At 48.6% G+C, this 25,866-nt stretch overlaps 1 protein-coding gene across 3 annotated transcripts in view; it reads right to left on the reverse strand.

The window, feature by feature from the left end:
- Positions 1-25,866, reverse strand: part of LOC115553530 (tetratricopeptide repeat protein 28) — a 199,441-nt gene that overhangs the window by 170,562 nt on the left and 3,013 nt on the right. For all 3 annotated transcript variants that reach the window (XM_030369863.1, XM_030369862.1, XM_030369864.1), the window contains exon 2: positions 24,965-25,267. In XM_030369863.1, coding sequence (XP_030225723.1) covers positions 24,965-25,267 — 303 coding nt within the window. The remainder of the gene's footprint in view (positions 1-24,964; positions 25,268-25,866) is intronic.

A 25,866-nucleotide genomic window follows, 5' to 3' on the forward strand; every position in this document is an offset into this window, starting at 1 on the left:
GAGGGAACATTGATGAAATGGATATTGGCTCGGGGAGGGGGGGGGGGGGGGGGCTGAGGGAAGGCAACAGCCGAGTTCGGCGAGTAATACTTTAACTCTCTTTAATAGAAAAGCCGGAGAATAGGGGCCGCTGTCACACGGCTCTAATCAAATCCAAGGGTCCCGCCGCTCCCGGAGTGACATTCCCTCTGACCATTAAGCCTCCGTCCCGCCCTCCACCCCACCACCGCCCTGTCTCCGTCAGAGGGGGGAGAGAGAGAGGGAGGGAGGGGGAGAGGGAAAGACCACTGGCAACACTGGCTGTCTTTAAGGGAAAGGCTCAGAGAGAGAGAGAGAGAGAGAGAGAGAGAGACAGAGAGACAGAGAGACATAGAGAGAGAGAGAGAGAGAGAGAGAGACAAATAGACGGACAGAGAAAGAGAGAGAGGGAGGGTGGTAGTGAGAGAGTGCTAGAGAGAGAGGAACAACACGCTGAATAAAGTGGCCTTGCCTTTGGTAAAAGGAATACGCGGGCAGGCACTGTATGGCGGGGATTGCACAGTGATTGCACAATGATTGGATACCTCATCCACTTAAGACCGGTGAATTAACACACAATCACGGAGCGAAACGCTCCGAACCTCGGCTTGTATTCACATTAAAGTGCTGTGTGCGTGCGTTGCCGATGACCTAACGTGCCTTAACTACCATCCCACCACTGTAAAGAAACTTCATTATGAGTGAAAACAATTAGCACTGTAGCAACATATGTAATGGGCTTTCAGCTTCCAAAGGCACAGTCAATAGGCTGGAAATGGAAACTCTGCTCCTAATCGCTAATGAGAAAATTGTGGTGAGGTAGGGGGTGGGGAGGGGGGAGTCACTAGGGAATGTGGAGAGACGGAGAAAGCAGTCAGACCCTGATGCACATGGATGGGGGAGGGTGGGGGTAATAAAGGTAGTGTAACATTAAGCCACGAAGAGAGACCCGAAACATCGCACTTTCATCATCGCGCGTCACGAAGCCGACGGGATCTGAATCGCATTCCGGCGCCCGCCTTAATCTAAAAAGGAAATCGCGTGGGCATACAGGGGTGACTTAATATTACTCTCCGTCTGATCACCTCACCGACGCCCTGTGATTTACTAAGGCAATCGCTTACGTAGCACTCGACTCTGGGCGGGGGGCACGCTGCAGTGGAGGTGACAACCGGCCACGACATTGATCTCAGATAAGATCTACAACCATGACCTAGACGCCGAGAGGATCGGTGAGAGGAGAGGCGTCCGGCCACCCCCAAAACAAAGAGCCTCCTCTCCCCTCAATGAGAGGCTGTTAATGTGGAGTCGGATACCGGCCGTTCATAGGAGATCCCTCCATGTCTCTTCTCCTCATGGGAGCCCCAACGCCATTCTCTCCTCTCTCTGCCTCATATCTCAAGCCAAATCAATGGCGAGAAAAACACTCAAAGAGTTTTCCCGCCGAGCGAAAGCAATCGCCAGGCGTGCCGGGCCGACGCAGCGAGGAGGTGTTTTATGGTCGTCATGCTACCGCTCCGGCGGCTGATTGGAAATTTAATAAGTAGTCCTGGGAAATGGCCCTTTGATCTCTCGCTCTCCCCATACCTCTCTCATCCTCGCCAAAGTGAAGGCTTTATAAAAAGCGAGAGCCTCAGCAAACCAGTAAATTAAACCCCCGTGCCCGCGGGGACTCATCCAGCGCCGCCGCGGCAGAAGAAGAAAAACGCACATTCTTCCAAATCAATGCAATCATTAGGCGCCTCTGTGGTCAGCGTGTGAACGGCCATGTAGGCAGGTGGCCACAGCCCTCATACCCAGCGGTTGAACAGAGAGACGTGTTATTCCCGTTGATCTATCCACCCCCCCAACCAAACACCCCACCGCAACCCCCCCCCCCCCCCCCCCCCCCCCCCACAACCAAACACATCCAGCATCGCCTCTCCCATGCAATGCTGCTCTGAATTATTGATGTGACCACCGTGTCGCCTCGCTTCTTCCCCCAGCCCCCTGTAGGCAAAGCCCCCTGTTCATGGATCTCCCCGCTTTCCCCTGGCTCTGCCGGGGAATGCTCATTGCGCACACACACACACACCCACACACACGCCCGATGACAATATCTCATAAGGCAGTCGAAAGGGAGGCGGGGCAGATGCAACCCTGACATTTAAATCCATTTTCTATATTTTTTCCGTGGCGACCACTCTGTGATTCTCAGCCCTAATACCGGAGCGCCGTAGCAACGCCTGTGGGGACACATTGTTTTCCGTAGCGGTGCGGCGGGAAAAAAACAACAACATGGCTGACACCTTCCTCTCTTGATGAAGGCCAGACGGCATTGACAGTCCTCGTGTTGATAGAGCTCAGTGCGCTCAGGCTCTCACCCTTCTAACTGGGATATGCGGATTGGATGTTCGGCGAACAGTCTGTCGTCTGTTTCCCTCCCCGTCTCTCTATCTACAAACCGAGCGCCAAGCAGCGTGTGCAAAGGAACAGGCACAGATGTGTTTGATATTCCCAAGGTCTTCCCATGCACGGTTTATCATTCTGCTGCCGAGCGGTTCCTCCAACCAAACCGGTGACTAATTCTCGGCAAGATGTGGCGTAGACCCGATGTGGAATGAACCTAAAGCAAGGTTAAATGGTAAATAGACTGCATTTATAAAGCGCTTTTCTAACCATTGACCACTCAAAGCACTTTACGTTATTCGACATCCAGCTCGTCGGGAGCAGACAGGGTCAAGTGCCTTGCTTAATAGGGACACGTCGACACTCGGAGGAGGCGGGGATTGAACCAGCAACCTACCGATGACCCAGCCCACCCGCTCTACCTCCTGTGCAACATGCCTCCAACACAGCAAGATTCACCCCAGGCATCACCTGCCGGCTGAACCGAGAACCATTCAGCTCGCCCGCGGACGTGTTGTTCCGTCCTTACAAGTAGAAATGCAATGGGAGGGCGCTACCTGAATCCAGCCGTTTTAGCGAGGATTACCGACACACGCACTAATCCCTCTGGATGAAACAGCGCAACGCGAACCGGATGCGACGCGTTGAGCTAAAGAGAGACTCACAGAGAGACCCGGGACGCCGCGACACACGGAGGGAGATTAGAGTCCGAAGCCAACGCCGTTGTTTATCACTTTGGGTCATCTATTATTCATGGCCTCCCCTCTTTATGATTCTGTTAGCAGAGGCGCCCGAACAAAACACAGCGAACACGAACACACAAACGGATCATTTAGTCTATGGGCTTTAATATTTGAAGAGGCCGGGGAGGCGCGACGGTCCCGGAACGTCGACGCATAAACACTACATTAACCAGTCTGGCTTAACCCAAAAAAAAAAAACGAAACGTTTCCAAACAGATGTGTGGTCGTTGTGGTAGAGTGGCGACTGATTTACACTGACAACCCCGGTAGTGCGGGGGGATATCCGCTTTCTATTCCCCGATGGGGACCCTCGGGTTTATCTTCCCTCTCGCCCAAATACCCGACACTCTGCCTGGATTGCCCCGGATCAATTTCCCACAATACATATTGATTAAGCATAAACAATAAGACGCAATTAGGTAAAAGACGACAAGGACCACAAGGCACTGACCTAGCGAGCGTGCACCTCCACCCGGCTGACTCCAGCGTGGTCGCCCCCCCCCTCCACGAGGGTCTGAAGTGGGGACTGGGGAGTGGGGTAGACCCGGTGCTTTGAGCCTGAAGCGGCTCAGCGGGCATCGAGGGAAAAGCAGAGAACAAGACGCTTCAGAACAGTGGGAGAGGTTGAGGGAGTGGGGAGAGCAAAAGGGTGTGTGTGTGTGTGTGTGTGTGTATGTGTGTGTGTGTGTGTGTGTGTGTGTGTGTGTGTGTGTGTGTGTGTGTGCATGTGTGTGTGTATGTGTGTGTGTGTGTGTGTATACAGTATCTTTGTGTGTGTGTGTGTGTGTGTGTGTGGTTGTGTGTGTGTGTTTGTGTGTGTAGGTGTGTGTGTGTATACAGTATCTTTGTGTGTGTGTGTGTGTGTGTGTGGGGGTGGGGGTGGGTGGGTGTGTGTGTGTACAGTGTGTGTGTGTGTACTGTATGTTTGTGTGTGTATACAGTATGTGTGTGTGTCTGTGTGTGTGTTGATGTGTGTGTTTGTTTGTAAAGTATGTATGTGTGTGCACAATACGTATGTCTGTGTGTGTGTGTCTGTAAGAACAGTGAGTGTGGCCGATAATGAGGACGGGAAACTAAGTGGATGAACAAAAATCCCAGCAAGAGCGAGAGGGAGACGTGCAACGACCGGCCGACGTCGCAACGCCCGGGCCCTGACAGCGAGGACGAGGACGAGGGTGGAAGAGGAAGCGAGTGAAGACACGCTGGGAAAGATTCATGCGGTACAAAAGCGAGGAGGACTGACGGCGCCGAGACAAAACAACTCTACAAGCTCTGCCGCAGCGTTAATTAATTGTCTGCGTTGCACAACACAACGGTGATGAACGATCTCACTTGGACAATGAGATCGGTACCTCCCTGATTGTCTGTCGCCCGCGAGCCGGCGAGAGCTACTGAGGCTTATGCAAATGACGCAGACCTCCATTAGGCGGTGGTCACAGGTAGCTGCTCAGTAGCGACCCTCATTGACCAGGAGTTCACCGCGAGGTGATTGATCATCCAGGGTTTCAGACGCCCCGGTCACAGGGGGCCAGAGGTAGCCAGACTCATTCCTCTGAAAAACACCACGCACATTGTTTTTACGACTTAACACTCTTCCAGCATCTCACTCTCTCTGGCCATTACTTACCCCCTGCTCCCCTTTTTACAGTCTGGCGGGCTTTCGCTCTGAGAAACACACACACACACACACACACACACACACACACACACAAACAGATAGATACACATATTCATAAACACTCACACAAACACATATTAGACACGCACACATGCACGCACACTCACACACGCACACGTACATACACAAACACATAGACAGACACAAACACGCACATTCCCACACACAAACACATACATACACTTCCACACACACATTCCCACTCACAGGCACACAGGCACACACGCACGCACTCACACACAGACACACACACACACACACACACACACACACACACGCACATTAACACACTTACTGCCAAAACATACTCAGTGACAGTATGCATAAGCCATGTCCCGCTATAGGCAATTTACATAGGAGAGGCTGATTAAATCATGAAACATTAATGCGCCCCCCCCTCCGTCCTCTCCTAACTGAGCCTATCCGTCCAGCGCCGGAGCTCTGCAGGGGGCATTAAGAGTCTTTCATTAGGCAGGACCTCCACGCTGGGCTCCAGGCGACGCCACACCAACACAGAGGAATACGACAAATACAGCCAGGCTGCTTATTAGGCCGGGACGGGAACCAAGAGACCCCGTCCACACATCGCCCCGCTGGGGGAATAATGGCCCGGCTACCTGACAGCATGCACACACCTACACACACACACACCTACACACACAGACCAACACAGACACAAACACACACCTATACAGACACACACCTATACAGACACACACCTATACAGACAGAAACACACACCTATACAGACACAAACACACACACACACACATATACAGACACACACAGCTATACAGGCACACATACAGCTATACAGACACACACATACACCTATACAGACACACTTCTATATAGACACACACATACACCTACACAGACACAGACACACACCTATACAGACACACACATACACCTATACAGACACACTTCTATATAGACACACACATACACCTACACAGACACAGACACACACCTATACAGACACACACATACACCTATACAGACACACACACACCTATACAGACACACACATACACCTATACAGACACACTTCTATAGAGACACACACATACACCTACACAGACACAGACACACACCTATACAGACACACACACACACCTATACAGACACACACATACACCTATACAGACACACACACACCTATACAGACACACACACACACACCTATACAAACACACACATACACCTATACAGACACACACACACACCTATACAGACACACATAAACAACTACACACACCTATACAGACACGGACATCACAAACAAACACGCACACTATAATTAACAGAGAGGGCCACACAAATGCATATACACACAACCACACACAAACCTACACACACACAAACACACACACACTAACACACACACACAGGAACATGTACACAGACACACCTACACACCGAAACGCACAAATTTATTCAGGCGCACGCAGACGCACAACCACAGACACACAAACACAAACAAAGCACACCCACACACACACACACACACACATACAAAGGCGCAGGCACACGCATATACACACAACCACACTCACACACACACACATACACACACAAACACACAAAAAGACAAAGACACACCCACACAGAAAAAGAGTGAGGGCATAAGAGAAGGTGACAGAATGAAATGTGGGCAAAACCAACACAGATAGGGGGGATAAAGTAACCGAAACACTAACGCTCCTTCCCCCGTCCTTTGGACTAATTACTCCATAATAACCCCAGACAAAAGAAGCAATTACAGGCTAAATGGGGAGCGTCTGTGGGGCCAGCTGTGGCAGTGATGCCCGGGTCCCCCAGAGGCCCGGCTCTGACAGCAGTCCCACCCTGACGCCAGCCGACAGTGAAGGACCGCTCTCTGTCCTGCGCCGTGCACCCGCCTCGCCCCACAGGAGCACCACGGGGCCGGGACCGCCGGCTGGGCACACCGTCCCGCCCGCTCATCACCGCCAGCCCTCAACAGACGAGCACTGAGGCCTGCTAAGCAATGTCAGCAGAGGGGGAGGGGGGGGGGGGGGGGGGGGGGAGGGGGGCGAGAGAGAGGGAGGGAGAGAGAGAGGGGAGAGAGAGGGAGAGAGAGAGAGAGGGAGAGAGAGAGAGGGAAGAGAGGGGGAGAGAGAGAGAGAGGGAAGAGAGGGGGAGAGAGAGCGGGGGAAAGAGAGAGAGAGAGAGAGAGAGAGAGAGAGGGAAGAGAGGGGGAGAGAGAGAGAGAGAGAGAGAGAGAGGGGAGATAAAGAAGGAGAGAGAGGAGAGAGGAGAGAGAGGGGAGAGAGGGGAGAGAGGGAGTGATGGGGAGGGCGGCTGCTGCCCCTCTCCCCCGTGCCAGCTCTGGGGTGCTCGGTGCCGGGGCCCCGTCGGGCCCTCGCGGCGTGGCGCAGTGTGGGGACGACAGGCTCTTGTCTGTCCAGGTCGGCGTCCGCAGGGGTCAGATTGACACCTTCTGTGGTGAATAATGCATGACCTTGTACAGGCCCTTTAAAGGTAACGGCCGTCCGAGGAGTTGGCAGAAATGGAAATGTCACAAAATGTGTGGGAAGGCGCTAATTGGTGCAACATGTTGATGCGTCCGCGACCGCAGCCCCCCCCCCCCCCCCCCCCCAACCCCCCACATCACACCCCCGCAGTAGCAAGAGCCGACCGCCCCGCAGGGAAGAGTAAGAAGAAAATATAGCCCTTCCACTGCCGGGAGTTAGGCAATCATTCAACGGGCATTAGAACCATACATCATAGGACTGTGGCGGTGATAAAACATGTCACATGACGCGTAAATAACGTTACATTCAGATTTGCAGATGGAGACAAACCTTGCTGCCCCAGCACCATAAAACAGACAGCTTGTGGTATACGACCGCCGCACGGAGAATTATCGATGCAATCTCGGACCATGGTGCGCAACTGGGTCAAATTATTTGTCAATTATCACGTTGTCCAGCCAGAACGGAAAAATTAAATAACTGATACGATTATAAGTCCGACGCAATCCCCATAAATGTATTTCTGCAGAAGCCGATGAAGAAGCCGAAAATGCTCCATTCATTGGGCCAGCCTCTTAAAGATACAAATCAGGCATTGTTAATGAAAAAGACTTTACTTTCTGCTGTGTTTTCTATCGTGTTGGTCTCTACGTTCTCAGCAGTCGGGGTCACCCTCCTTGTTTGACCATTGCCGGAGCATCAGGACCGTCGTTCGACGAGGTGGACCGGTGAGTGCCTCTTGTTTTCCGATCTGTCATCTAAACAAGTCATTTCCTCAGCGGTAACGGTGCAGCAATATGGCTTTCACAGTCCCCACCCACCCCCCCTGCACACAACCCCATACCCCCATCCCCGATGCTGCTGATCCCCTGGCAGTAATGGCCGGCTCAGGTCCTCGGTGGACAGGGAGGATGCGGCGATACGACGTTCTGATCCGTGTGTGCAGCTCGCTGCTCTCTCCCCGGAGAGCTGTTGGCAATATGAAAAATACCTTAAAAGATCAAAAGATTATCCCTCCCTCTCCCTCCCTATATATTATATATACATACAAATGCACACACACACACACACAACCGCACACGCACACGTCGTCCCCTTTCATCTTTACCCTTATCACCATCTACGACCTGCGACCTTTGCGCTGAAGCAAAGCTCTTTATTAGTCTGCCCCGTCCAATAAACCCACTTTATAGAAGAGAATGAATCCCACGCTGGATCCCTCCTCAGATAAGGGCAGAGGTTGAGACAGCTGTGTCGGCTCATCACCAGAACACAGCCTCTACCAGGACACGGCATCTGGGTAACTAGGTAACAAGATAAATAGCGGAGAACCCAGAGACATATTCAATGTTGGCGTTTGACACATGAACAACTACCCCTCAGTGTGAGACAATTATTGGACCCGTCAACGTCTCTCGCTTACCTTCTCTCTCTCTTGCAGACTCTCTCTCTCCGCCGAGCAAAGGAAAGATAAAAGGGTTTGGTGGCACACTGAATGTGACTGCGTTTGAAAGGGCTGCAAACATTTACCCGAATTGAGGAAAGGAAAATAAATGAATTTGAGAATCATAAACAGGGTAATGCCTTCTCCTTTCTATTGATAGCATTTCATCTTGTAAATAAACGCTAAACTACTGTCAGCGACCACCAAAAATAGACCCATTAGGTTGCAACGAGCAATAGGATTAATTAAGCGTTGGTTAATGCATTCAGTCAATTAGGTACATAAAGATCAATTACGCCTGGGCTGAGTCACGGACCCCCCCCTCAAGCTGAAGACCCCATCCCGAGGTGTCAGGCGGAGGCAGATGAGGCGCTGGTCAGCTTGTGCGTGCTGCCCCCCCCCCTCGGAGATCACAAACACCCTCAACTCCCTTAGATTCCTATTAAAACCCACAGACCGGGCCCTCACTGTGCTCCTACTGGTTTGCTCCAGCATCACTCATCACTGCCCCCCCCCCCTGCACACTCGCGCGTTACTCAGGTCATAATGGACCCCCTCTGGATGAAATGGGGTCCAAATGGAACGCTGTAGGGGCTGTAATGGAGCATGGATAAAGATGAGGAATGGCAGGCCACTCCAACAATGAGTTACGTCGCATCCGGGGGGCCGGATCACCGGTGACCAGAGGGAGGGTGGGGGGGCGCTGATGGTGTAGCCACTGTTCCCCTCCTCCACCCTTAACCTCCTCCTCCCCCACCTCCTACTTCACCTCCTCCACCACCTCCATCACCTCCATCTCCTCCTCCACCACCTCCTCCACCTCCTCCGACATCTCCTCCACCTCCTCCACCTCCTCCATCACCTCCACCACCTCCGTCTCCTCCACCTCCTCCATCTCTTTTCCACCACCTCCTCCACCTCCTCCACCTCCACCACCACCTCCATCCCCTCCATCTCCTCCTCCACCATCTCCACCTCCGCGTCCTCCACCTCCCCCTCCACCACCTCCCCCTCCTACTCCTCCACCTCCTCCCTTCGGGGTCTGCTAGCCTCCCCCTGTTGGCTAATTCCAATTGGCGGGTGCAAAGTTTTTCGATTCAACGACACGTTGCATTTCCCCTCATGACCATTTCGTGGCGGTGCCAAGCATAGCAGTGTAACGACGTGTTCATTAAAAAGCCAGTATTCAGTCTAATGTGACGGGAGGAAGAAAACTGTTGACGCCAAGCCGGGCGCTTTTATACCGTGTTTTATGTCGCCCGGTCCTAATTCCTTTGGCGATGCCAGCTTTAACGTATTTCCTACTCACTATTTCATGGGAGTAGCATGAAGTACCATCTCGAACGGTAGAGGAGAAGACCCAGTTTTATTACCGTGTGAAGCAGAGTAGAGGACAGTTATATTGTCTTTGAGTACCTCAAGGCTTTCTGGGAGCTGGGCTATTATTGGTGGACTGAAGGACAGAGAGAATGAAAGGGAGGGCTTCTGCCTGCACTACTCTAATGAAGCCCTGTAATGAATTCTTCTGTACGGCTCGCTTTAGCCTTGCGCTTTACACTGCATTTTCTGCTTGCTCACTCAAATGCACAGCTGGCTATACCATCAACAGCTCTCAGGGGAGGCTGACGTCAATCGAGAGGAGCAGCGCTTTAATGTATGGGGCTTCTGCGATGATAACAGCTGATTTTAATCAGCAACGCTGATCACGAAGTGTATGCATAGCGAACAGCTCGGTGACTGGCGCTCGGTACCGCGGTATGCACAAGATACACAAGGCTTTGCTAGCTTGACATGCTAGGGGCTTCCTCGTTAAACACGTTGAGACAGCAGCAGGCGGTGCTGACCTCGGCTGACCTAGCTAATTATGTTCCTTCCCCTTCCAATCTGCCAAACATGTTTGTGTATTAGTGCGCTGTGTCACGGTCTCGATAGCTGTACGCTCTCCAAGGTCTCTCCATGGCCACAATGTCAGCCCCCCTTTAATTGTGCTTCAGGACATGCATTTCAATGATTTAGATCATTCTAGATGATCTAGATCTAGATAGAATGATCTCTTTTGTTCAATTATGTTCCTCCAGTGGTCAAATGACTGCCGCCAAATCGAACCCGCTCTACCCAAGTATTGGAGCATTTCAAAAACAGGCAGAAAGGAGATGCTTCATTTTAATTATATTTAGTGTTTGCAGTTATCTATAAACACAATAATACACATTGAATATGTGATATTAGTGTGGCACATGTTTTAACTTTTCTAATAGATTTTCCCCCCACAATTAAAAACAGAGTCTACCCCGACAATGCAATAGTGTGAGAGTGTGTGCTCTTGTCCCCCGGGGCTGAACGTATATGTGTGGTGCCATAAGCGATATTTGGAAGAATGGGAATGGTGGCAGTGGAGCCGAGGCAAAAATGCAATTATGTGAAGTATGTTTGTGGTGTGGAGGCAAGACTGCATCATAAATAAACATGCAGGCTAAGGATAAATGTCTAATTTATTCTATTTGTTAGGCAGTAGAAGCTGTGTACATAATTAGAAACATTATGATCTGAGCGTTTATATTTTATTAAACTACTTCGCGCTCTCGTGACTGTACTGTAAACAAACTTTGGGGGGATCTTGAAACGTGAACTTGAGATAGTGTGATGTGAGACGTAAGACATTTCAAAATCCGGTTCATCATCATTAGCTATTAATTTCCTAATTAGAATTCATAAGCATGAGAAACGACTCACATGTACAGAAGTGCTATTCGGTGGGTTGACTGTACCATCTAGTGTAGTTCTCGCATGTTAAAGACCCCAAATCGAATTAATAATTAAATCATTGATTTAATTTTAAGATGAGAGAGGTAAACAGAACATTTTCTGGACTATACACCCCAACAAACTACAGTAAGAAAGCATCCGAATTTGTATTTTGTTGACCACTTTTAGTGCAAGCTACTCTTGAAAACCCTATTAAACCAGGAGGTAGAAAATAGCTGAAGTATGAACTGTCAGGCAAAGCTAGTTCTTAAAATAACAAAGCTTGGCTGATACACTGCAGAAAGGAGGGCAGGGGTACCATTTCATCAGTGATATTGATGATGTAATAAGGAACAATACTACAGTTGTGAACAGCAAACTAGAGCTGTATTTTGTAGGTATTAAGACTCAAAACTCAAATGATAGTATGCTAACTGTATATTTCTGGGTCATATCCTCTCATAACATTGCATCAAAAAAGCATTGAAAACTGCCAACCTTATTGCCCACATTGGAAGGACTCTGACCCTTGCTATTGAAGCAAGCCATTTCCTCGCTTTGTCAACAAGCGACAAATCAGATTTCCTGTTTTCACCCAGCTTAGAAATGAACTTCCCCGCACTCCACACACACACACCAGATGCCCTCTCACGGGGCCTTCTGAGACCCGAGTGGGAACGATATTTAAAATGGATTCCACGCTTCCATTGATTCACAGGACGGTATGTAGCCTAAATAATATATAAGCAACCGCTGCAAGTAGCATACAAAACTGTATCTCTATTATAAAAACAAAACATAATCATACATTTATTAAAATCCATCAACAAAAGCAGCACACAGCTAGTACATGCTAATTCAAGGGCACTTTAATCGCTCACGTCCCCGATGCTAGCTGTTAGCGCGCCTCCGTGTGATTCCACCAGGCCTCCCTGTGTAAGTTAATCCGTGTAAGTTGCGTGTAGTCGACAAACGCAACATGTTACATGCGTGCTGGGAGACCAGCACACCACTGAGGACGCACCAACGCGAGATAAGTGCCGGGGATTCAAAGGCAGGCCAGTATGATGAGGGTCTTGAATAATAGATGCCACGACGCTCACCCGTTGCATTGTGTTGAGACTGGTGGAACCGCCTCTGGTCTAGCGTTTCAAAGAGACTGTGTGATACTGAGGAGTGTATTGTAAAAAGGGTTTGTGGGGGGAGCAGGCAAATTCAGAGCAGAATCACACAATGTCTGTGTGACAGATTTTATTACTGTTTTCACTTGGCATCCCGTCCTGCCGTCCGCAGCGTCTTCTCTGTGTCGGTGTCACTCGTAAATTGTGAAATCGCAAACGTTAAATTCCCGCGAAGCGTGTTCAATGGTGCTGAGTGATTTATGCAATATTAAACACGGAGGGGAGCGCTGATTCTGTGTGCCCGGTTTCCATTGGAGAAAATACGGATGTTTATAGTTTGTAGCAATATAAATATTTGTCCATGATATCAGAAATGTATTCATAGAATGAGGGCAATATGTGTGTTCCACCTATATGTTTGCATCTACATTTGCGATGCAACGCAACATGATAGCCACATTTTAGCAGATGTATATAATGTATGTATTGGCATTTATTGTGTTCAATATACCTGATGTATTGTTGATACGTGTTGTTAATAATGTGTTGTTTCCATCTAAATGATAACATCAACAGCAGCAACAGTGGGTTTGTCTGTATACTACTCTGCCTCCACTTCATTTTTTCCATTCCTACATTTAGCTGCATAATGTGCAGAATGGTGGCACTGAGCTCCTCCAATGTTCTCCCCGGGCTATTAAACAGATATTAGATTTGTTTAGCGAGAACGCTGGCAGCCGCCCTCTTACCCCATCTGTATTTATTATTCTTATCAATATCTGCATTAGTGCACACAGACAGTCTCCTCTGCAGGGCACTTAACCCGCCTCGTCTCCCGCTCCGAGAGCAACTGTGTCCAGAAAACAAAATCCACCTTAATCACCAATCTTGACATCTGTGTGAGCCACGCCTTAGCGGGCCATTTTCTATCCATAAACTTCTAATTGAAAAAAACTAAACGCGCCCGCTGGTCAAATAGGGGAGATGGTATCCTTCTTCCACCGTAGACAGTCGTCTACATAAAGATACACCACCTGCGCTCCACGCTTCGCCAGCTCATGCGTCTCCTTAGGCGCTTCCACTCTGCGGTTGCTGCTGTTGTTGTTTTCTGTGCGTTTCTCATCATCAGTGAAAATAAGAATTAAGAGGAGAGTATCGAGGGGTACACGCACCGGTGAAAGCACTTGAACAGCTAATTATAATAACCTGACACAAGTGAGTAATTCAGCTGCCTCAAAGCAAGCTGGGAGAGCAGGGATTGCTTAAGAGGAATGGATCAGGCTGGAGGCCATTACACACTGAGGTGTTTAGACACAAAGTGGAGATTTGTCTTCCGGTTGGTTTTGATTTGAACACAGACGACGTACCCTGATCACCAGCGAGGCAAAGTACGAGATCGTCGCAAACACATGCACGCACACACCGAACACACACAAGTCAACAACAAATAACTGTTGTATTAGAAGAGGTTTTGTTGCAGACTTTTATCAACATACATTATTTATTGAGCAATCATTTCCCATTAATCATGGATGACAAGCCAGTTAACTGGGTAATTGCGGAGAAATTGTAACCAAACAGCTCCCGCTTAAAGGCGCAAAAGTAGGTCATACTTTAACTAAAGCCTGGTAACGTTCATGTTCTGGTTCCGCATGGACAACATCGACGAATAGGATGTTCTCTCACTGTTGATACATCCATTTAACGCTTCCGAAAGAAAGATTTCTCATGATTAAAATTAAATATGTTTAATTTCACATCATTAATGACCACAGGGGTTTTACACTGGTACGTTCTAATCTGGATTATGGGTCATTTCTATTTCCAGTAATGAGGACATGTTCTCTTCAGCCCCCCCCCCCACAAACCAATACTCTTACCTTCCGGTCATAATGTGGACAACACATCCTCCAGAATCCCCTTAACAAAACTTCAGACGTTTATTGGTCTCACTGGATGAACATCATATTCATGTTTCAAACACACGGGCAGAGACAGGGGCCGTGAATAAAACACCAAAAATCAGACTAATGAGCAATGCCCTTCAATCGCTATTCTCTCCCCTTAGAAGACGGCGAAGCCACCGGATATAAAACGTGTGTCACGCACACCCCTATCAATTAGCTTCTCCTACAGAAGCAGGGCAAAGGATTCCTTCTGTAAACCAGGTTACACCACAGATAGGTGGAGTACGAAACAGACCACAAATGAGGTGTACGAAACAGACCACAGATAGGAGGTGTACGAAACAGACCACAGATAGGAGGTGTACGAAACAGACCACAGGTATACGAAACAGACCACAGATAGGAGGTGTACGAAACAGACCACAGGTATACGAAACAGACCACAGATAGGAGGTGTATGAAACAGACCACAGATAGGAGGTGTACGAAACAGACCACAGATAGGAGGTGTACGAAACAGACCACAGATAGGAGGTGTATGAAACAGACCACAGAAAGGAGGTGTACGAAACAGACCACAGGTATATGAAACAGACCACAGATAGGTGGTGTACGAAACAGACCACAGATAAGAGGTGTACGAAACAGACCACAGATAGGAGGTGTACGAAACAGAACACAGATAGGAGGTGTATGAAACAGACCACAGATAGGAGGTGTACGAAACAGACCACAGGTATACGAAACAGACCACAGATAGGAGGTGTATGAAACAGACCACAGATAGGAGGTGTACGAAATAGACCACAGATAGGAGGTGTACGAAACAGACCACAGATAGGAGGTGTATGAAACAGACCACAGAAAGGAGGTGTACGAAACAGACCACAGGTATATGAAACAGACAACAGATAGGAGGTGTACGAAACAGACCACAGATAAGAGGTGTACGAAACAGACCACAGATAGGAGGTGTACGAAACAGACCACAGATAGGAGGTGTATGAAACAGACCACAGATAGGAGGTGTACGATCAGACCACAGATAGGAGGTGTACGAAACAGACCACCGATAGGAGGTGTATGAAACAGACGACAGAAAGGAGGTGTATGAAACAGACCACAAAAAGGAGGTGTACGAAACCGACCACAGAGCAGTCGTCTTCACAGCGAGCCCAGGTCACGTTGTACACTTCCCCAAAGAGGAGATGGGGGAGGTGGGGGAGGATGGGGATGGGTGTCAGAGGTAACAATAGAGCTGAGAATCCCCGCCTCAGCAGAATTTGAGAGCCCATGTATTCAATACCTCGGCTGGATCCATAGTTATGAGTTTAGCACAGATCCCGTGTGCTGGCACTGAGCCGAAGACGCCGATGACTTCGGGAAAGCCGAGGAAGAGGGGGAAGAGAGCGTTGCAGCGAGCACCACGGGTTTAGAGGTAGAGAATCAGGATCAGGAAGTTAATCACCGCTGAAAACCTTGGTCAGCCCCGCGGTTCGCCTTGGCGCGCGGGGTATGCAGGGTATGCTAATGGACTCCTTGCAGTACTGCACTCTATCCTGTGTTTTCCCAGTGGGAGCACTTCCTCCCTGCAGCAGAAAAAGGGGGCTGTGCTAATTCTGGAGATATCCAGGTCTGGGGGCCTCAAATCTGGCCGAGATCCCTGGTGGGAGGGGCCAAGGAAGACTTAAGCTGACAGCAAGATGAACCCCTGGAAGACAAAAGAGGTATCCGGGAAGCTGGCTGTTTGTTGCACACAGGAGCAGGGTCTGTTTTCCTAGCTTCCACCTGCTTGTACCACTGATCCACTATCCCCACTATCACCGCTGTGACGCTACGTGCATGCTAATGCGCTTGATTTCTTTTGGCTTTGACATTTCTGGCCATGTAATAGCAGCCGAGAAAGCTATTAAGCCCATAATCAATTAATTGATTATCCCGGGGGAAAGCGCATTCTAAGTATGTAGACGTCCTATAATCTGATTGAAAGTTTCTTGTTTTGAGAACTCTCCCAGGGTCGTAAGGGGGGCTTTATTTCTCCCACCGCGCAAGATCTATAGACTTTGAATTATTTTCCAATTTGCTGACCTGCAGAAGAAACAAGGAGCCATGAACTGCAGGCACACATGGGCAAATTCCAGCACACATACATATGTAACCCGCAGTGGTGTACCACAACACACTAGCACCTCCTGGAAAACAAGTGTGGATGGAGACACATGCATGGACACAAACACACACACACGTGCACACACAAAGCTATTGGACAGGTAGACCATTTGTGACTGCGATCGCAAATACATCAAAACAAATGACATCAGCTGACATCAAAGCCCTCCTATTTGATAGTTAAGCCATGGCACAGCCCTTCATTGTGGCCCCATCTCTGTGTGATTTGGCAGTTCACGCAATCGCTTCTCAAACGGCTGCAGCCCTAAGTCTCGTGGATGAAGAGAAAACCAGGTGGTGAATAGGAGAGGGGTGAGGCGCACGTAGCCTGATTTGAGATATTTTGAGATTGAAAAACCATGAGGTGAAGGGATGGTTTTAAACTGTGATGACAGCAGGTGAGGTGTGTGCGTGTGTGGGTTTGTGGGTGTGCGTTAAGTCTTGAGGTATGTGCCTGCTGTAGCTATATTACCGCCTGCCACATGTTCCTCACTGCGATTTTAATCGAGTGCAAACTAGAGCATCAAGCAAGTACCTCTCAGGGTATTGATTATCATCAGGCCCCGACGTCAGTTCGCTACACAACAAACAAACACCTTCCAAAAAATCCATGCCCTTGTATCCTAGCGTGGCGATACGGCTTTATGCATTACACGGCTTTACATCAGTTGGTGCCTACTGCCTATAAGCGCAGAGCTAGAACTGACTTTACTACACCACAGAAGAGGGAGTGCTTGGGGTCAGACTACCAGGTACCGCTGACAACACATAGATCAACTTCCTTCACGTTCTTGACCAACCGGTAAAAGAGGTGCTGCTGAATTCAAAACGGCAGACTCACGTGCGGTCAGTTTCCCCCCCCCCCCCCCCCCCCTGCCAACCCTCCTGCGCCCCAAACAACCTCACTTTAATACCATGGCCCCCATGAAAATGTGCAGAACCCGCCTATCAGACGGCAAGGAGCTCAATTACTCCCACTCATTCCTGCACATTTTCCAGACAAATAATTTCAGGTTTGTGCCCGCTAGCGCCAAACTCTCCGTCCGTCCCGCTCTCGCTGGCCTATAATTACACGCCATTCATTTGATTTGTTCATTAGTTCAAGCCTAGGTTGGACGGAGGCAAGCGGAACCCTCTTATTAGTGGTTCCTGACTGTGCGCTCCCTGCTCAGAGGAGGGAGGGAGACGGAAAACGGGGAATTAGGGGTGCAAGGGGAGCCGGGATCTGGGAGCACGGGCACAGGGCCACACCAAAGGACGGGGGTCATGTTTTTGTGGGAGAAGCTGATGGATTCATGTTGTGGTGTGCGGCAGTTGTGCTGCGAGTGATGAAACCGAGCAATTGAAATGCAATTAGCACGACGTGGGTTAATAGATGTAGTTTTAGCTCTTTGGTTTGTATTCACTTTCATGTTTAAAAATAGAAACAAAATAGAAATATTAGTATCCATTTCAGTCAATTGAATAGTCATTCTATAGTGGGATTGCATGAAAGCTATACAAGACCACCAAAATGTATTTGTCAAATAGTCAGCTAAATGTTTAATGGCTGACGGCTGTACACTGGTGACAATGAAAGATGAATGTATAAAATGTATGCGTTGACTTTTTGCATATATTTATATTCCATGGGGAAATTAACATAATGTTACTTCATCACAACCTAGAAGTAACATATGTTGGTATTTAGTTGTATGGGTATACATTAGGGATGTGTCGGTCGCGACCGATTCGTTACAACGAATGAATCCCGAACGTGAACGACAAGAACTGGTTCCCCAAAACAAGAAGAACTGGTTCTTTGATTCTTTTTTTTAAACATAAACCAAAAATATGGTCACGTAAATAAAATATACAAACGAACAGGGCTTCGTCTCCCCGCGACTTATATTGATTGAGTCTACAACGTTCTCAAAGATTCAGCCAATGAGAGGCAGCAATGGTGTTGGAATGGCACCTGGGTAAACCAATGACAAGGCGGTACCGTCGAATATGCGCGCTTTCTGTCTGACGTATCTTGGGTCATACCATTCGACGTGGGGCCACTCATATATCCCCCTACATTTTTTCGAAAATAGACTTGACCTCCATCTGTTTATTGGATAATCGCATTTCCCAATCCCAGGAGTCTTTGCTCCATTCTACGTCAATTTAAGAACAAACAAAGAAATTAAACTGCAGTTCGTATTTTTTATTTATGACCATGAAAGTTCTGTAATGCCTGAACAATGAAGAATTAAATGTAAAGTAAAATAAAATTATAAATGTAAAACCATGAATGAAATATAGAGAGTAAGCAAGTGGTATAAATATTGGTGGGACGTTTGGTCACACTATATAGTGCATCTTCTCGATTTCCATGGGGTTTAAAGCCTACAAGTGGTTTAAATTATGCTCACGGCCGTCTCGCGGGGGGGGGCGGCAGACACCAAATTACGTAATCTGACGTAACGAACGAATCAAATAAACGAATCGTTATAGTGAACTGAACTGAAAGAACTAGTTCCCGGAAAGAATCATTTTGCCCATCCCTAGTATACATGATGCATACGTTAAACAGCGGGACAGGCTGTTCTAGGATACGGTGAGCCTCTCTGGTGAGTCCGCCTCTCACCCCAGGAGGTCTATCCATATATCGAACACTAATTTCAATATTTTATTCAGAAAGATGGGCACAGTTCATCTGCATGCATTGCTTGCTATATACATTGAAACAAGATCAGGAGAGAGCATCTTCGAGTTCATGAAACCCAAGCACTCACTGCAGCCTGAGAACGCTGCTGAGAATACTCTCGAGAAAAACCATACAATCTGCATCAACAACAGCAGCAGGAGACCTACTGCATAGATAAGCTCGCCCAGTTGCAGTCTTTTTCTGGGCTACCTCCCCGAGTTCCTTGTTTGTGTTTTGTGCCTGCGGTGTGTCAAAGGGAAAGAACAGGTCACCCCTTTGTGTGAGATAAATATTTCAGCTGGGTAGAGTGAAAGCAACCAAGGAAAGCGCAAAGAGCTATTACAGGTTGAACAGACAACACCGACGGCTGGGCATTACACAATGATGGTTGTCTTCGGCAAGAAAAGCAGATTGTAGCAGAGGCTTCCAGCTTCTTCTCCTTCTCCCTCTCCTTCTTCCTCTTCCTTCTCCTTCTTCTTCTTCTCCCTTTTCTTCTTTTCCTTCTCATCCTTCTCCTTCTTCTCCTTCTCCCTTTTCTTCTTTTACTACTTCTTCTCCTTCTTCTCCTTCTCCATTTCCTTCTTCTTCTTCTGCTTCTCCTTCTCCATCTCCTTCTTCTTCTCCTTCTTCTTCTTATTCTGTGTGCACTGTGGCGGCGGCCCACCGGGTCCTCATCATCGTGGACGGGCGAGGATCTGAGCGGTCACACCTCTTCGGACCCGCTTACCCCGAACGCTTGGACAAAATATCAATACGCCGATATATCGTCACCCTTCTTCCTGCGATACGAGAATCGATCCACTGATGCCAAATATCAATATGATTTTTAGCAACTGAAAAACTAAGTTTGGTCCATGAATAAAGAACGAAATCCAGCACTTCACCTCTTCACGGTCCATTTGTATTCATTGTTAGAGATATATCGTGATGCATCGTCATAGGATTGTGTAACAATATATAGATTATCACAAAGTCGCTGTATCGCGATACTATTGGTATCGTGGGCCAGGTATCGCGTATTGTATAATATCGTGAGACCCCCCCCCCCCCCCCCCACTCTGGGATATGGACCAATGACGGACGTCTCCCCATAGAGTCAACAGCGATGGGAACCGACGGCGGGCTCATGTTGATCGACACCGCTTGACGGATCGGCATTTGGGGGTGTCACGCTTTAGCAGACTGAATACCCCCTGATAAGCGCCATCATGGACCATAATGGCTTGGAATGCAAATGATAGGGACGGATTCCCTGATGAGGTGGCGTCAGTCAGCCTGAAGCTTCCCTGAGAGATCCGCTGTCACCGGCAGCGGCCCGCGAGTGCGTGCGATGACAGACTGGGCTGCTGTTTGTGTCGCGTGTCACCGGAGCAGGGGGTGCGGCGGCGGCAGCAGATGGAGCCAGAGGGAGCGTAGAGGCAGAGAACTCCCAGGACTGTCACCCCGACACTGCTTAGGATCACTCACAACTTGCCGCAAGAACAAAAGGCGGACCGAAATACCAGATCTTCTCCTATCCGTCTATTTAACCAAACGGGGGCCCCACAAAGACACGACCAGCCAGGGATTGTAAGATCAGCGTCCCTCCTCACACTTCCAAAGCAGACGAAAGACGAGCCTGTCCGAGCAGATATTGAGAGGTTGGCGGCACATCACAGATTTCCTTTTTCCACGTCAGCGAAATGCAAATACGCGCATTTAAGCGAGTGTTCCCCGTCTCGCGAGTGACACCCTATTTTGTTCCCATTTAATCTTTTTTCGATGCGTTCGGCGGGAGAGTGGATGAGTGAGGTAGGATGGGCCCTGAAGCTGTCTCGGGTCATTAAAACCACACGCTCTCCCCCGCTCGCTCTTCGTTCAGGGAAAAGAGCACGCTCTGGCACTTACAGCAGCAGGGGAGAAGTCTGACAGGTTGGACAGGGGTTCCTCTCTCGGAGAGCGTTGGCGGCGGACCTCCAGAAGGTAGGCGCCTGGCAGTGCGTTGCCGCGCCGACCGCGCCTGCTGTCACGGCTTGACGGACCTATCCAGAGGTGTGTTCTGAGGAGGGGGGGGGGGGGGGGCATGATGGATGATGAATATGTACTCACGGTGGCACTAAATGCCAGCTCACTCCTGTGATTTAATCCGTTGTCCCTTCATCAAACATTGGGCTGAGCGGGCTGGCAGCCATTTCCGACTGTGCAAACCTAAGCCCCCTCCCTCCCTCTTCTCAGGGCCATCGGTGGGAGGGGTGTGGCTGCGCTGCCGTGGCGACTGGTCACAGAGTAGCACAGGCGGACCTCTTAAAGTCACGCCACCCTGCCACTCGTTTGCCTATAGGCTCAAGCAAAGCTTGAATTAGGCTAAAACAAAGCTGGGAAGGATCCCTCATTCAAACAATACAAGCCATGTCAGATCAGTACATTGCACTCTAATGAACAAATAGATTATAGAATCACAGGCCGTGATTAGAAGAGCCTGCTAGATTGGAGATAGTTTCACTTCAAGCAGACTGTTCATCAATGCGACAACGGGTATATTTTCCGTCAAATATAGTAATTATGCTGCGAGAATGTGCCGTGTTGACCTTGGGTTTTCCCTTCCGATTCATCAAGTAGAAAAAGCTTATTTCCACCAAAGCTTCAATGATGACTCCATTGATGTACTGCGCGGCGCATGGCTACATTACTATATTAGCCAATAAAGTCAGGCACAATGAGCATCCCCAAGGCACTTGTCTACATACAGAATGTGAAAAACTACCTCTTGAAAAATAATTGCTTGCCTGACTGTTCGATTTGAACAGACAGAACGCTGCGGTACACCCACTCCACTGCCTCCTGCTCTCTGAGTGAGCGGCCTGTTTATCAACACTGCCCCCTGGTGGCGACTCCTTATAAATGGATGTGTTGATGTGCATTCAGTTTTGTACTGCACAATCATTCTTTCATATACATGCGTATACTACCTGTATTATCCTTGTGCTGGTTGCATATTATTTATGAATAGTTAGAAAAAGAATTACTTGATTGATCATAGGCTTGAGTAGAGGTTGTTATTTCAGCAGGTAAAGCATACATATGATAGCTCAAAGCCTTATGATCTGGCTTGACACCTGAGCTATCTGAAACATTCGGCAATGCAGGTGATTAAAACTAATCATCGCAGCGATGTGAGATTAATTTGATTAGATCATGAAAGCACTACGCGTGTAATCAAGGATCAGAAAGGCACCAACAGCAATATTGTCCTTTCATATTGCTTCAATGTTACCCTGACAAATGAGGAAATATTATATAAATATTGCCTTTGTGATTCAGAAGGACTTTGATCTCTCGTGACTCAACGAAATTACACTTTTCAGAGCGCGCGGGTGAAACCTACCTGTGATATCCCCGGGATTGGACGCACGACCGCAGATCAAAGAGAGAGGTGGCCTTTGATCCGTCACCGGCGACAAAGGCACGATCGCCATCCGTCTTACTCGATCTAATTATTATCAATCTCTCACTGCTTATCAGAGCTATCTTTCTCTCTCTCTCTCGTTGCTTAATCATGCAATCAATGGGGCTCCGCGTCAGAGAGGAATGAGTCTTCCAGTGACCTGTGAGGTTGACTAATGTGAAATCTATGGTAGGTTAGTCCTCATGGCCCGACACCACGCCACAGAATACCGCTATCTATGCCATCAATCAGGGGCCACCGTTACGGCATTACCAACAGACACTCTGAGAGTGGATTTGGATTATACCTTGAAGTGCTTGAGACCTGAATGAAGAATCCTGAAAAATCAATGCCTATGGCGAGGAAGGAATTAACACTGAATAAAAAAAAATTGCAACGGGGATTTATTATTTCCTTAGTGGGTATTTTAAGGAAAATCGATCGATGGGCTGTGATCAACGTCAACATTTTTAACTAATGTGTTATCCTATGACAATTGAACCAATATTATCATATGGTTGCGTTTTTTTGGACACAGGTTTTCAGTATCAAAGTAAAGACAACCCCATAACCCTAACCCTAACCCTAAGGATAAACCATAACTCTAACCCTAACCCTAACGATAAACCCTAACCCAAACGATAAACCCTAACCCTAGGGTTAGGGTTAAGGGTTAGGGTTAGCCCTAAGGATAAACCATAACTCTAACCCTAACCCTAACGATAAACCCTAACCCTAACCCAAATGATAAACCCTAACCCAAATGATAAACCCTAACCCAAATGATAAACCCTAACCCAAATGATAAACCCTAACCCTAACCCTAAAACCTACCCCAAATGATAAACCCTAACCCTAACCCTAACGATAACCCTAACCCTAATGATAAACCTTAACCCTAACGCCTCACCTAAGCTACGCGGCTTAGGTGAGGTGTTAGGGTTAGGGTTAAGGTTTATCGTCGCCGAGGGATCACCGAGGGATTACGCAGTTTGCTCACTGCAGTAGTCCGTCATCGGACGACGGAAGGCGTGCCTGACGGATGGGGGAGTGGTATTTGCAGACGGAGCCTCGATCTGATTGGCTGACGGATCCGTTGCAGCCTGAAAAGTTCAGAAGTTTCTCAACTTCTGAACGCAAGAGACGGAGCCGACGGAACGGACGGACCCACAATGCATTTCGGGATCGCCCCATACAAAGTCAATGAGGTCCGTCAACGGAAAGATGCAGTGGGCAAAGGGTGTTACGTCTCGTGCCCACTGCACTACTCGGGCTCTGACGACCCTGGAAAGCTCCCGCATCCGTCATTCACGCCTTCTGACGTCCTTTGACTGACGGTGTAGTGGGCACGAGGCATAACCCTAACCTTAACCCTAACCCAGTTACCAGAGGAGGCCAATGTTAATCATGTGGTATAGGAGCCGGCCAAGCCTGGTATTGCATCTGTTTAAGCAGGCTGTAGACGGGTCCCTCAATTCAAGGGGCCTAGAAGTAGATATCTCCGTTCACTCCAATACGAGTGGGGAACAGGAATGTGACAATTACTTAATGTCTGCAATTACCTTTATATCATCTACTAATAAAATGTAAATTTTTACTCTTTTCAAAACGCCACCTCAGCGTTTTATTAGCCGTTTTATTTATTATTTTTTTGCAGGAGAAGGAGGGGTGGGCAGCTGAAAGGAGTCGTTTTGAAACAATTGTTGGTTCGGCCTGGCATCCGAGAGGGCTCAGTGCACGGCTCCGTTAACTCCGTTAACTTAAAAGTTTTTCCTTTTACTTAACATGATGGTTGATGGTTTTTAGGCACTGTGATGACTTTTTATCACTTAAAGTCACCGAGGGATGTGTAGACAGACCTCTCGCTTATGATGCTACAATGCTAACAATGCTAGACAACGAGAATATTTTTGCATCTGGCGCGTCGTGCACTACTAGGGCGTTGCTGGCTCCCATGATGCAGAAGCAAATCTCTCCTTAACGTTGCCCTGCGCCAATGAGCAGTTTTCATAGGAATGAATGGGCCCCATTTCTTAATCCGCTGTCCTTTCTTCAATAGGTCCATGGTCCTACCCTTAAGGCTGCCGTTGCTGCTAGCTTATTATGCGCCGTTGCCATGCACTCCGCGGTAACACGGGTGGGGTTCCCCTCTTACCTTGGGCCACTTGGGGTTCAGCAGGCAGGCCTTCTCGGCGTCCTCCAGCGCGGCGTGGTGCTGGCCCAGCTTCAGCAGGGCGGCCGAGCGGTTGCTGTACAGGATGCAGTTCTGCGGGTCCGCCAGCAGGGCCTCGCCGTACAGCCCCACGGCGGCCTGGAAGTCGCCGCGCTGACACGCCTCGTTGCTCCGCTGCACCTTCTCCATGAACCCGGCTTTGCTGAGCCCACGTCCGCCACCCTCGCTCCCTGCCGCGGTCCGGGCGAACCGCCCAGAAGTCCGGGAGCCTCCCAAGATCGAGAGCTGCGGGGTTTGGGGTGGACAAGGGTTTTGGTGGTGAGTGCACTGGGCTCAAAGCATGACTGGTGGGTGGGAGGAGAGCGGGAATCTCCCTGAGGAGAACTCATCCTGGAGGTGTGCCCCTGCGGGTGCTTAAAGACCCCCCCAACAGCTCCCATCAAGCGGTTCAGCGGCAGACTGAACCGCTACAGAGTAGACCCCGGAAAGCTACAAAGCTAGCGCAAGACCATCTACCCACGTTAATGCTAAACAGTTCATCGGTGCGTGTTTTGTGGGATGAAACTGGAAGTAGAGATGTTCCAACACCATTTTTATTCTAGGTATTGGCCAAAACCTAGTATATACCGATTAATAGTTATTATATAGTGATTAATAGTTAATAAGCATCTAGCATATTAATTATTAATAGCACTTGTTCTGATTGAAGGGTTCTCTTGAGGCAATTTATAGTTGCTTCAAAAACTGTAGACAAATTGTAATTTCAGAACAATATCATCTGCGTTTATAATCTATGATTATAATTATACATTTCTATTCTTGCAGTTAGGCGTCCATGCATCCAGGTATTTCCGACTTGCTTTTACCGGCAGTCTAATGGAGAG

Source organism: Gadus morhua, chromosome 11 (genome assembly GCF_902167405.1).
Source record: "Gadus morhua chromosome 11, gadMor3.0, whole genome shotgun sequence".
Taxonomy (NCBI): domain Eukaryota; kingdom Metazoa; phylum Chordata; class Actinopteri; order Gadiformes; family Gadidae; genus Gadus; species Gadus morhua.